Source organism: Ranitomeya variabilis, chromosome 5 (assembly GCF_051348905.1).
Source record: "Ranitomeya variabilis isolate aRanVar5 chromosome 5, aRanVar5.hap1, whole genome shotgun sequence".
NCBI classification, from domain to species: Eukaryota; Metazoa; Chordata; class Amphibia; order Anura; family Dendrobatidae; genus Ranitomeya; species Ranitomeya variabilis.
The window spans coordinates 663,570,789-663,585,479 of NC_135236.1; the positions used below are offsets into that span (position 1 = coordinate 663,570,789).

General features: G+C 42.3%; 1 protein-coding gene across 2 annotated transcripts in view; it reads left to right on the forward strand.

Moving 5' to 3' along the window:
• The window catches only part of PARVG (parvin gamma), a 55,636-nt gene that overhangs the window by 27,340 nt on the left and 13,605 nt on the right, over nucleotides 1–14,691 (forward strand). For both annotated transcript variants that reach the window (XM_077266605.1, XM_077266606.1), the window contains 4 exons: nucleotides 1,951–2,006; nucleotides 5,958–5,977; nucleotides 7,287–7,348; nucleotides 8,334–8,402. In XM_077266605.1, the coding sequence (XP_077122720.1) occupies nucleotides 1,951–2,006; nucleotides 5,958–5,977; nucleotides 7,287–7,348; nucleotides 8,334–8,402 (207 nt within the window). The remainder of the gene's footprint in view (nucleotides 1–1,950; nucleotides 2,007–5,957; nucleotides 5,978–7,286; nucleotides 7,349–8,333; nucleotides 8,403–14,691) is intronic.

Sequence of the window (14,691 nt, forward strand, 5' to 3'; positions counted from 1 at the left end):
GGATAGGATGAGGCAGTTTTTCGATCCTAAAACCTGCTGTGCGCGCAAACTCCTCATCAATGAGATTTGTGGCAGAACCGCTATCCACAAAAAGTGATTGGCAGCTCTCTGCCAGCGATGATAACTTTGGCAGGGAGCATGCATTGAGAAACCACCATAGAGGATATGCATAAGCTCAGATTGGCCTCCTCCACACCCTCTGAGCTTAGAAGTTTTCCGCCGTTGCGTTTTTCTTAGACAGCAGAGGACAAATGTTAACAAAATGACCAGTTTTACCACAGTAAAAACAGGCTCCCTGCTTCTTGAGCACAGGGGCTCGAAGCTTAACATGTGACACCCCTGCGATTTACATAGGCTCCGTGGGCTCACCTGCACCAACCTCACGTGAACCTACACCTTCTCCCATAGGCGGCGACTCATGCTCCCCCTGACGCAAACTGCGATCAATGCGGACAACAAGACTCATAGCGGAATCTAAAGAAGCAGGAGTCTCGTACATCAGGAGGGCTTTTTTAACCCTTCCAGAAAACCCATGAATAAACTGACTCCGCAGCGCGGGATCATTCCACTGTGTGTCGATCGCCCAGCGGCAAAATTCAGAACAGTAATCCTCTGCAACACGCTCCCCTTGTCGAATAGCGTGAATCTTAGATTCTGCTAGAGCCATTCTGTCAGGATCATCGTAAATGTGTCCAAGAGCAGAAAAAAAACTCTCCACTGAGTTAAATGCAGCAGAATCAGAAGGCAAAGAAAACGCCCATGCTTGAGGATCCCCGTTTAGTAAAGACAACACTAGGCCCACACGCTGAGCCTCATTACCTGAGGAGATCGGGCGCATAGGAAAATAAAGTTTGCAAGTTTCACAAAAAGTAACAAATTTACTGCGTTCCCCAGCAAACCTTTCAGGCAAAGGAAACTTAGGCTCAGCAACTCTACCTGCCGCTCCAGCTTGCACATTAGATACAGCTAGTCCCTGTTGCTGCACTGCCCCCCTCAACTCAGTGACCTGTAGGGACAGCGCCTCCAACTGGTGGGTTATAGAAGTCATGGGATCCATGGAATTCAAATAATGTAGGCCGATTATAATGTCGTGGGAAACCTAGGTGTCATGGGAAACTTAGGTAGGTAAGAGCTAATAACCCGGGCCCCTGCGATTTCCCTCAACTCTGGGAAACCCTGACTGACCCTCTCCCAGAGTTTACACTGATGGTGTGCATGTCTGGGCCTCCATCCTCACCCTGTCTCCTGTTACAACCACTGGCTGAAACCATCACCCACCACCCAGTGAAGAGACCACTAACCAATACCCACAGTTAGCACAGACAAGGATAACGGAAAATATACACCACGCCACAGTCACTCAGGAATACACAATAAGTGCACAGGGCAAAACAAATACAGATATAGGAAGGAGGAAAATATGACAAAGGGAAATATACACCACCAGATACGATACTCCTTCTCCTAGACCACCACTCCAGACCGAGATAACCAAGCACAAGACAGAAGCTATAATCGGCGATGCCCAATGTTCAGAAGAACAATTTAAAGGCAGTGAGCGTGACCCAGCTTCCAATCCGAGCACCAGCTAAATTAACCCCGGACCAGCTAGATAAAATCTAGCCGACGCCACTGAGCGCATAGTGGACAAAAGCGGAATTACCGCTGTCTGTCGAACGCCCTAGTATGAACAGTGTCCGACATGACAGATAGTCACCCATCGTTCCCAAAATAGGACTTTGTGCTCAGCTCACTCACAATACTTACAGAACTTTTATTATACCAAACTCCTTTTTCCATGTGGTGATAGTTAGCCGATCCTTTAAAGGTCATGTTTTAGTAAGGATCCTGTGTGTCATTGGCGACGGCATTTTCTTCCTGTGCCAATTAAATTTGACATTTTCTTTGGCTGACACTGAGCGGTCCGATGTTCTGTGTCCAATATTATAGCCAACAAAAAGCGGAATGAAGACCGAAAAAGCTATTGAATTTGTTACAAGAAGCAGGTGAGAATTATCTGTCTGTCTATCTATTCTTTCTTCTTTCCTTCCCTCTTTTTTTCTTTCCTTCCTTCTTTCTTCCATTTTTTTCCTTCCTTTCATTTTTTTCTTTTGTTTTTCTTTCTTTCCTTCCTTCCTTCCTGTTATTTGTTTAGTTATTTCTTTCCTTCCTTCCCTCTTTTTCTCCTTCTTTCATTCTCTTTCCTTTTTTCTTCCTTCTTTTTTTCCTTCTTTCTTTTTTCTTTTTCTTTCCTTTTTTCCTTCCCTGCTTCCATCCTTCTTTACTTCCTTCCATCTATCTTTCTTTCTTTGTTCCTTTCTTTCTAGCCTTCCTTCTTTTTTCTTTCCTTCCACTTTTTTCCATTTCTTTCTTTCTTTCTTTCTTTCTTTCTTTCTTTCTTTCTTTCTTTCTTTCTTTCTTTCTTTCTTTCTTTCTTTCTTTCTTTCTTTCTTTCCTTAACTCTTTCTTTCCTTCCTTATCTTTATTTCTTTCTTTTTCCTTCCATCCTTCTTTTTTTATTTCTTTCTTTCCTTCCTTCCTTCCTACCCTACCTTCCTTTTTCCTTCCTTTCCTTTCCTACCCTACCCTACCTTCCTTTCTTCCTTCCTTTTTCCTTTCTTTCTTTTTTTCCACGTTTTTCTTTTTATATTCCTCGTTGTCTGGTGACCTTTCATCTCTCTTGCACATTATCTCTTTTTCTCTATCGATCTTTCTTCAATCAGTACTTTTTAGCTGCTCTCGGCAAGTTAATCTGTGCAGTGTAAAAATAAATCCCTGTTTTTTTCTGGAAACCATCAATAAGCAGGTTTACTGGCTTATATGAGTGCTAACGAAAACCTCATTTACAGAGATGAGAGCACAGTCCCACCCAGTAGTAAAAAAGGAGGGACCAAAAACGTGCCGTCCCCCTCTCTCCATGGGTCCCAGAGGATCCTCATGGTCTTCCTCTCACCACCCATCCACAGGGAATCCTTGAAGATCAGGACACAAGGCTCCCATGACTGCAGCATTTTAGAAATCATCAAGGAGTTGCTGTTGTTGGATCTGTTACTCTTATCACATGGCTTATTAGTAGCCATTGATCACTGAAATGAAGGGGAAAAAGTTAATTTTGGATATCAGTGGGTGTCTCGGAACCCGGAATCTCACTGGTCAAAATTGTGCCAAGTTCAAGGGACCCCATTCATTATTTCATTATTGCCTTTTTTTTGTCTAATTTTTGGTATTTTTCACCAACAATTCTTAAAATTTACCGTAGTTTGCAATTTTTATTTGAAACCTATTTTTCTATGTACTTGCGTGTTAGTTTTTTAGCTTTGAATATGGGGGAAACTCTGCAACATTTTAATGAGAGATGCAACTTTTTTAGCTTAAAAATAAATAAATAAAAATTATATATATATATATATATATATATATATATATATATATATACATACATATACACTGTGTATGTATGTATGTATATGTGTGTGTGTGTATATATATATATATATATATACATACAGATGGAACGCAGATGGAAAAGATCCCACTCCAACGACCACTTCATCGCATTCAAACAGTCCCTCACTACTTTCAAGACCACACTCGTCACAGCTAAACAAACCTACTTCTCATCTCTCATATCCTCCCTGTCTCACAACCCTAAACAGTTATTCAACACCTTTAGTTCTCTCCTCTGTCCCCCAGCACCTCCTCCCTCCCCACTTATCTCCGCTGAAGACTTTGCCTCATTTTTCAAGCAGAAGATTGATAGCTTCAGAAACAGTTTTGGTCAACAAGCCCCAGAGCCCTTCCTCCCGACTTCCCAGCCCTCCACCTCCAAAACCAACTTCTCCACCATTACAGAAGATCACTCTACTCTCAAGATCGCATCTCACCACCTGTGCACTTGACCCGCTCCCATCCCACCTCATCCCAAACCTCACCACAGTCTTCATCCCAACTCTAACCCATCTCTTCAACCTATCACTAACAACTGGTGTTTTCCCCTCAAGCTTTAAACATGCCTCCATCACACCTATCCTCAAAAAGCCCTCTCTTGACCCATCCTCTGTATCTAGCTATCGCCCTATATCACTTCTCCCTTATGCCCCAAAACTACTGGAACAACACGTCTACCTTGAACTGTCCTCCCATCTCTCTTCTTGCTCCCTCTTTGACCACTTACAATCTGGCTTCCGGTCACACCCTCCACTGAAACTGCCCTAACTAAGGTCACCAACGACCTCTTAACTGCCAAGAGCAAGCGACACTACTCTGTCCTCCTCCTCCTCGACCTGTCGGCTGCCTATGACACAGTGGACCATTCTCTATTACTACAGACCCTCTCATCCCTTGGCATCACAGACTTGGCCCTATCCTGGATCTCATCATACCTAACAGACCGGACATTCAGCGTCTCCCACTCACACACCACCTCCTCACCTCGCCGCCTATCTGTCGGAGTCCCGCAAGGTTCAGTCCTTGGGCCCCTGCTCTTCTCCATTTACACCTTTGGCCTGGGACAGCTCATAGAATCTCATGGCTTTCAGTATCACCTCTATGCTGATGACACACAGATCTACATCTCTGGACCAGATATCACCTCCCTACTAACCAGAATCCCTCAATGTCTGTCCACTATTTCAACCTTCTTCTCCGCTAGATTTCTGAAACTTAACATGGACAAAACAGAATTCATCATCTTTCCCCCATCTCACGCGACCCCCCCAACGAACCTAACCATTACAGTACATGGCTGCCCACTCTCCCCAGTCCCACAAGCTCGCTGCCTCGGGGTAATCCTTGATGCTGATCTCTCCTTCAAACCACATATCCAAGCCCTTTCCACTTCCTGCCGACTTCAACTCAAAAATATTTCACGAATCCGTTCATTCCTCAACCAAGAATCTGCAAAAACCCTAGTCCATGCCCTCATCATCTCTCGCCTTGACTACTGTAACCTCCTGCTCTGTGGCCTCCCCTCTAACACTCTCGCACCCCTCCAATCTATTCTAAACTCAGCTGCCTGACTAATCCACCTGTCCCCCCGCTATTCCCCTGCCTCTCCCCTCTGTCAATCCCTTCACTGGCTCCCCATTACCCAGAGACTCCAGTACAAAACCCTAACCATGATGTACAAAGCCATCCACAACCTGTCTCCTCCTTACATCTGTGACCTTGTCTCCCGGTACTTACCTACACGCAACCTCCGATCCTCACAAGATCTCCTTCTCTACTCCCCTCTTATCTCCTCTTCCCACAATCGCATACAAGATTTCTCTCGCGTATCACCTCTACTCTGGAACCCTCTACCACAACACATCAGACCTCGCCTACCATCGAAATCTTCAAAAAGAACCTGAAGACCCACCTCTTCCGACAAGCCTACAACCTGCAGTAACCACTGATCAGCCAAACCGCTACACGACCAGCTCTACCCTCACCTACTGTATTCTCACCCATCCCTTGTAGATTGTGAGCCCTAGCGGGCAGGGTCCTCTCTCCTCCTGTACCAGTTATGACTTGTATTGTTTAAGATTATTGTACTTGTTTTATTATGTATACCCCTCCTCACATGTAAAGCACCATGGAATAAATGGCGCTATAACAATAAATAATAATAATAATATATATATAGCATTTTGGATTTTGCGCCAAAAATTGGGAATCACGAGGGGCGCAAATTTGGAAGAATTTGGTGCCCAAAAAAATTTAATGAATATATATATGAATTTTTTTTTTTTTTTTTAAATTATGAATTGGGTCCAAAGTTTTTCAACAATGTGTTTGCCCTTGTAGAATATTCAGTCTCCCCAAACTGCGAGCGCAGGATCAGCCATTGTGTTTGTTACCTGTATGTGCAGGATGTTTTCAGCTTTTCACCTGTTGACTCATCTTTACCACCTGTTTGTTCTTCTTCTCATTAAATCGCATTTTACATTTGAACGCTTTCGCACGGCTCATTTCAGCGATGAAGACGCGACTCCCAGTAAGTGATATTATGTTTAATTCATGGCCCCCGCTACTTCTCCTTACAAGCCGTCGGATTGGGTAGAACTGTAATGCGTTGACCCTGCAGGAAAGAGTGGCGTCTCGTTGTGAGACGACTGACCGGACAGTGGTTGCCTTGGCAACGATTGTAGAATGCTAAAAAAAAAAATGCGGTTTGGGTATGGAATGGAATAGACAATAATTGGCACAGATGTGAGAAGTGGCGGAGAACATATTTAAGCTGTCACACTGCCATGTCTCTCTGCTTTTTTGAGCAATGACAAGGACTTAGAGAACAGGTACAGATAAGAAGAGTCATTTCGAAAAAAAAAATAGAACTTGTATTATTGGCTGCTTGTGACATTTAAAGGGGAACTCTCTATATTTTTTTTAAAAGTGGAGAGGGCTCCATGCTCAAGGAATCCCTTTATGTGCATGACATGTGAATGGCAGTCATATAATGCAACATTTATCCTGTAGAGGCCACTGTAGGGAAAACTAGTGCTTAGAATAAGCTTCCTCCTTCAATCATAAGCAATCCGTGTTGATAAGAAAAGCTGAGGTCATGAAAATCAACTGGCTTCACTTTAAACAGTTTTGTTTTTGTGAAACAACCCCTTTAAGCTTAAAGAACACATGTTACCTGGTCAAAAGTAAGCAGTTTGTGTTTTTATTTTATTGTCGAAGCTCCCCTGAGTATTCCCCTTTTTGTTTTTTATAAATCCGTCATACGGTTCCGGAGATATGGCCATTTTTATTTAGTTATAATTTTTAGGGACTTGAAAAAAGGGGAGTGGCTCATAGGGTAATTTATGCAGATCATCCTAAACACACGCCCCAGAGGATCCTGTGAGCCACACCCATAAAAATCAGCACTGCATAAAAAGGCGCATATCTCTGGAACCGTATGTCGGATTTATAAAAAACAAAAAGTGGAATACTCAGGGGAACATAGCGAATAATATAAGGACAAAAACTGGACACTTTAGATCTGTTGACAGGTCACCTTTAAAGTGAAGTATTCAACAGAAATTATAATTAGGCAGCAGACTTCACCTCTGATCATGGTAAACAGGATTTGATGAAGTATATCAATAAATTTAGTCCTGCCCCAGCTCTACCATAAACTCATAAGTACCACCCATTTGTGGGTGGAGTGTGGATAAACCTCACACTTTTATGTTCTAGGACAACCTGCATTTGCTGAAATTGTTGCTCTAGGCACTGGGCCTGTAATTTCATTCCATGGCAATACATTTTCTCATTGTTATACTGAATTTATAGACTCTTCTTTCCGTCTTTTCTAGAGAAGGATGGATTCGATCAACTTTTTGAACTTAATCCAGAAAAAGTAAATGATGTCAAACAGGTAGAATAGTTTTATACTACTCCTCTTCTCTGGGGAAATGGAACTGCAAGTTAAAATTATAGCAATCATCCGTAGCAACCATTTCAGCATTTAAAGTGAATATACATTTTTTTTTAATAAATTAAAATAAGTCCTGATTAATTTCTTACTACATCCTTACAGGGTTCCAGATCCATTTTTCTTACACAAAGCTACAAATCCAATGCATAACCATAGAGATACATGAAAAGCTTCTCTTTTCAGTCACCACTAGGGGGAGCTTAGGAACTTGCGGTATAAGTATACATCAAGCTCCTTAGCTCCCTCTAGTGGTGGCAGCATGCAGCCGGAATTTTATCATTTAGATTTATGGATATTGGTGCTCTGTTTAAGAAAAGTGGTGCTCTAACTAAACATATGTATTTAAAATCAGGTCCTGAAACATCACTTTAATTTGTCAGAATGTGTTTTATACCCCCTCATAGAAGACCACGTAATGTTTTTATACCCTGCTGTAAATGCCGTTGTTCTCTTGAATCCTGCGATGTTTTTCTTTTATTCCTGCTCCTGTCTGTTCCTGAGATATGGCCCCTTCTTGTTTGTATATAATCTATATATAGACCAAGTTTTTTTTAGCCAAGTGGGTGTGATCATCAACTCCTCTTTGGGTTTATTTTGGAGGGCAACACCCACTTGGAAAACAGTCAAGATTTATATACAGGGAAGAGGAGGCCATATCTCAGGAACAAAGAGGCGCAGGAAAAAAAGAAAGATATCGCCGGATTCAGGAGAATAGAGGAAATTACACCAGGTACAAAAAAAAAGCAAAAAAAATAAAATAAAATAAATATACATATATATATTTATATCAAGTGACTGGTTCCCCTTAAAATGGCAAATTTAGAGGAAAGTCATATAAGACTCCGTGTTGGGGCATTTCGGTTGCAGAATATGCAGGCTCTATATATTGTAATCATTACATCAATGTGATTTCCTTTGCTTTCAGGCAATGCTGAGTTTCGTGAATAAGCAGTTGATTAACTTGAGTCTTACGGTGACAGATCTTGATAACCAGGTAAATATGCACCTGCAGGTACATCCGTTTTTATAAAACTCACAGCAGAAACATAACACATCCCTCCAAAAATTTGGACCAATGAATAGTTTAAGCCCCGCCCTAGTTCCGCCCACGCAGAGCAGTTTTTTTTTGCAAATTTGCTTAAGAGTGGCACTGTTCCTATTTGAAAAAAAAGCTGAGTTTTTTAAGAACCTTGTACAAACTCAATATTGTTTTGTTCTATTCAATCTTTTTAGTCCAGGAAATATTTTACATTAAATATAAATAGGCATCTTTTACAAAAAGTTTGTGCTGGCGTCAAAGCGTTTTATGTCTCCATAAATATTTATTTATTATATGTAATGCATTAAAATTGCCAACAATTTCAACTCAAAGTGAAGCCAAGTCCCTTGTAGATGAGATCTCAGTAAATTACAAATTAATTCAGAGAAGTGAGAAATTCATCAATTATGCACGATTTCCTGAAGGACCTTTCAGGAAATATTTGAAATTCATTGATCAACCTATACTGTATATAAAAAAACAGCACATGTGGAAAGTGAGTGCGGTTAATCATGTTTTATAATGTGGAGAAGTTCTGTATTTTATAACTGGGCTGACAAACATATGTAGTATAGTAAAGTTACCATCATGATGCCCGAAATATAGAATAAATTGTAACTATAAAAGTACTATAATACTGCCCCCTATGTACAAGAATATAACTACTATAATACTGCCCCCTATGTACAAGAATATAACTACTATAATACTGCCCCCTATGTACAAGAATATAACTACTATAATACTGCTCCTATGTACAAGAATATAACTACTGTAATACTGTCCCTATGTACAAGAATATAACTACTATAATACTGCCCCTATGTACAAGAATATAACTACTATAATACTGCTCCCTATGTACAAGAATATAACTACTATAATACTGCTCCCTATGTACAAGAATATAACTACTATAATACTGCTCCTATGTACAAGAATATAACTACTGTAATACTGTCCCTATGTACAAGAATATAACTACTATAATACTGCCTCCTATGTACAAGAATATAACTACTATAATACTGCCCCTATGTACAAGAATATAACTACTATAATTGTAGCGCCCCCACTGCCGCAGGGCCGAGGGGTACCCGGTACCGGGCCCCTGAGTCTCTGTTCTGGGGTTGTCACGGTGGCTAGGCCCGGTCCGTGACCCTGCTGAGGGGCGTACAGTGAATAATGGATGTGAATGGTAGTGGTGGTGCGGTGTAGTGCCGGTCGCAGTAAATAACGAGGACACCAGGTTGCAGTCTCTTTACCTCTTTACTGAAGGTCTCTGGGTCCTCAGTCCGGAGTCCGGTTCACCAGGCTGGATAACTTTTCTTACCCAACCGGGTATTCTACGAAGTGCAAAATTTCAAACATTAATTCAACATTGCCTTTAAGGATGTACACTCTAAATCCACTAAAGACCTTCTTATAACACATTATAAGGCTTTAGCAACTGTGCTATATTCTCCTACTTTACATCTGCAGGACCGCCTGTCCTAACGGCTCCAGACCTACTGCCTCTCCTTTCTTTACAGGACCGCTCCTTTCAGCCCGAGCCTTCTGTCCTTCCACTACTATACACAGTATAGAACATGTTTTTCCCTCGGTTTGAGAGCACTGAGCCATCTCTATATGGCTCCTAAGAGGACTCGCCAGCTATCCCCGCCTGGATTCACTTTCTGTCCTCATCCTTCCATCAACATTATCAAACACTTTTCACATTTAACTAGTCAGTTACATTAACGTTTTCATATCAACATTATTACTTTCTTTCTTCTAAGACATTATTGCCCTCTAGCTGTCTTAAGGCAATACCATTCCTAAGTGCAACGTGTGAACATCCCCTTTAAGAGGGGACCAAGTCTTTATGAGGTAGCGCAGCTTCTTCAGCTACCAGTCCGTACACAGTAAGGACTCCAGTGCGGTATCTTCGCAAAGAGTCCTTTTTCTATGTAAAACCAGTAAGGAGCACCTTTAAGAAGGTGCAACTATTTACAAAGAGTTTGTATCATGCACTGTTCATGATTCCAGCAGTTCTTTTCAACAGGAAACAAAAAGTAGAAAAATAACCAAAAAGCAATAGGGATCCCGGGTCAACAAAGGGATCCCTTTAAGAGTTAACCCTGGACGGGTTTTATCAGCAACATAGCAGAAAACAAACAGTTAACTATTTACAGTTTCAGGTTTCCGAGGTTTAGTTGGACGGCTTCCAGGGCTGCACCTGGCACTTAACCCTTTTCGGCCTGGGAAAAGTGAGGTCCAGGGTTACACCTAGTGCTGGACAAACGCCGTTAATCCGTCTTTCATGTACGGTTAGGTCATGCACAGCGATGGAGGCCTGCGCAGCTTGAGTATGGGCATTTGCTGCAGCAGAGGTAGCGGCTGCTGCAAGATCAGTCACTGGAACGGAGTCAGCAGCTGTGGCACTAGCAGTCACGGGAGTGGCGTCAGTCATCAGGGCAGGGTCGTCCTTCATACCTGCTTCAGATGCGGTCCCTCCGGTGCCGATCTGCTCCGTCTCCGCTGGGATCTGGAACGCTGGTTGCAGGGCCTTGCGCTGCGGCGTTGTCATCTCCGTTTGCAGCATCTCGCTTTCCGGCAGAGCCTTGCTTTCTGGCTTCGGAGCGCTGGAACTTCTTTCTTGCTCCGGACCAGATGAGGCTGCCGACAGACGTCTGGCGAGGCTCCCGATGAAGGTCTTCTTCCACCTGGCCTTAGTGTTCAGCTGCGTCTGCAGGAGTTGGTAGGTCAGCTCGTCCGCTCCGGTCTGCAGGAGGTCAGCGTCAACTGTGGAGGCCTGGTTGCGGTGCCCCTCCGGGTAGCTGGGGGAGTCCTCGGCTCTGACCCCACGCTCCGGCTCCGAGCGGCTGGCCATGGCGTCCTCCATGTTGCTGACTTCTTCTTCCTGATCCTTTTCCCGCTCTCTTCTTCGTGGGCGGTTTAGTTTTCGTTGTCTCCGCCCTCCATTGAGGATGAGGAGGCGGATCTCGGCTGCTGACGGACACGTCCTCAAGGGGCAGAAATACTTAGACTGGGCGGCCATTGCCTTTCGCGCTCTTCAGCTTGTTCACGCCCACTCCACGCCCTTCTTCTCCTGCGCTCTCCTCAGCGCTGTAATGGCGGCGGTTTTGGCGGCAAATGGCAATAACACAGTCTTTGTAATAAAGTACAGTCCAAACACAGTAAATCACAGTTCCAAGGCACACATGACCTGATTCTTCAGGCTTAAGTAGATCCTGTTCGTGATGCCAAGTTGTAGCGCCCCCACTGCCACAGGGCCGAGGGGTACCCGGTACCGGGCCCCTGAGTCTCTGTTCTGGGGTTGTCACGGTGGCTAGGCCCGGTCCGTGACCCTGCTGAGGGGCGTACAGTGAATAATGGATGTGAATGGTAGTGGTGGTGCGGTGTAGTGCCGGTCGCAGTAAATGACGAGGACACCAGGTTGCAGTCTCTTTACCTCTTTACTGAAGGTCTCTGGGTCCTCAGTCCGGAGTCCGGTTCACCAGGCTGCGCAAGTCCGGCCGGTCCAATGGCACCTCCAGAGTTCTCTTTGCAGGTGGAAATCTGTGCCTTCCTGCTAGCGCTATGTGTTGCTGTCCTTCCCTGCTGTGCTTACGGAAAGTCCCCACAACTGTTGTGTCTGTTTCTTAAGTTCCCTCACAACTCGATTAGATGATGTTCTGCTAATCCTCCGTCCCTCCCTGATGTTACGGTTAGGACGGCACCCGTATGACGGGTAGGCTCGGAGCTCTTCCGGGACCCTAGAGTCGCCCCTCTCCACAAGTTGCCCCCCAAGACTGCATAGGTGATTTAGATGATACAGCCCGCCTTTGACTGACTGTCCTGCCGTTGGTTTGAAGTATTGCCTGAAGCTGAATATAGTAATACTTCCTCGGCGTTCCGGCCGCCGGTTGTTTGCGCCTCACTAGGATGTTGCCTCGGTCTTACAGCACGACTCCTACTGGTATTCTCCTCCTTGCTTTGATCTCGTTTCTCACTCAGCACAATATATCTCGCTTCTATTCCTTTCTTAGGGCACCGCCGCTATGCTGAGCAGGCACGGTCCCGTGACGTTCCTTCTTGTAGCCAGGCCTCTGTCAGGGTCCCAAACCTGACAGAGACCCTACCGAATCTTCCCCCACAACACCCTCTGCCACCAGGTGTTGTCTGGTCCAACCCAGTCAGCTTTCTCCCTAACTTCCTGCCTGACCCCCAGTTTACCCACAGTGGTGAGGAGTGGCCTAATAAATAGCACCCTTAGCTCCCCCTGGAGGCCCGACTGTGAAATGTATTGGTGTCTGTGATACCTGGTCAGATGAACTCCTTCAGTGCCATCAGACGTACCATAGCTCCCCTTAGCGGCGGAGCCACAGTACTGCAACGACCAGGACTCTGGGGCGCTGCATAATACTGCTCCTATGTACAAGAATATAACTACTATAATACTGCCCCGTATGTACACGTATATGACTACTATAATACTGTTCGTATATACAAGAATATAACTACTATAATACTACTGCTCCTATGTACAAGAATATAACTACTATAATACTGCCCCGTATGTCCAAGTATATAACTACTATAATACTGCCCCTGTATACAAGAATATAACTACTATAATACTGCCCCTATGTACAAGAATATAACTACTATAATACTACCCCTATGTACAAGAATATAACTACTATAATACTGCTCCTATGTACAAAAATATAACTACTATAATACTGCCCCCTATGTACAAGAATATAACTACTATAATACTGCTCCTATGTACAAGAATATAACTACTATAATACTACCCCTATGTACAAGAATATAACTATTATAATACTGCTCCTATGTACAAGAATATAACTACTATAATACTGCCCCTATGTACAAGAATATAACTACTATAATACTGCTCCTATGTACAAGAATATAACTACTATAATACTGCCTCGTATGTACAAGTATATAACTACTATAATACTGCTCGTATATACAAGAATATAACTACTATAATACTGCCCCTATGTACAAGAATATAACTACTATAATGCTGTCCCTATGTACAAGAATATAACTACTATAATACTGCTCCTATGTACAGGAATATAACTACTATAATACTGCTCCTATGTACAGGAATATAACTACTATAATACTGCCCCTGTATACAAGAATATAATTACTATAATACTGCCTCCTATATACAAGAATATAACTACTATAATACTGCCCCATGTACAAGAATATAACTACTATAATACTGCTCCTATGTACAAGAATATAACTACTATAATACTGCCCCCATGTACAAGAATATAACTACTATAATACTGCCCCATGTACAAGAATATAACTACTATAATACTGCTCCTATGTACAAGAATATAACTACTATAATACTGCTCCTATGTACAAGAATATAACTATTATAATACTGCTCCTATGTACAAGAATATAACTACTATAATACTGCCCCTATGTACAAGAATATAACTACTATAATACTGCTCCTATGTACAAGAATATAACTACTATAATACTGCCTCGTATGTACAAGTATATAACTACTATAATACTGCTCGTATATACAAGAATATAACTACTATAATACTGCCCCTATGTACAAGAATATAACTACTATAATGCTGTCCCTATGTACAAGAATATAACTACTATAATACTGCTCCTATGTACAGGAATATAACTACTATAATACTGCTCCTATGTACAGGAATATAACTACTATAATACTGCCCCTGTATACAAGAATATAATTACTATAATACTGCCTCCTATATACAAGAATATAACTACTATAATACTGCCCCATGTACAAGAATATAACTACTATAATACTGCTCCTATGTACAAGAATATAACTACTATAATACTGCCCCCATGTACAAGAATATAACTACTATAATACTGCCCCATGTACAAGAATATAACTACTATAATACTGCTCCTATGTACAAGAATATAACTACTATAATACTGCTCCTATGTACAAGAATATAACTACTATAATACTGCCCCATGTACAAGAATATAACTACTATAATACTGCTCCTATGTACAAGAATATAACTACTATAATACTGCCCCCATGTACAAGAATATAACTACTATAATACTGCCTCCTATATACAAGACTATAACTACTATAATACTTCTCCTATGTACAGGAATATAACTACTATAATACTGCTCCTATGTATAAGAATATAACTACTATAATACTGACCCCTAT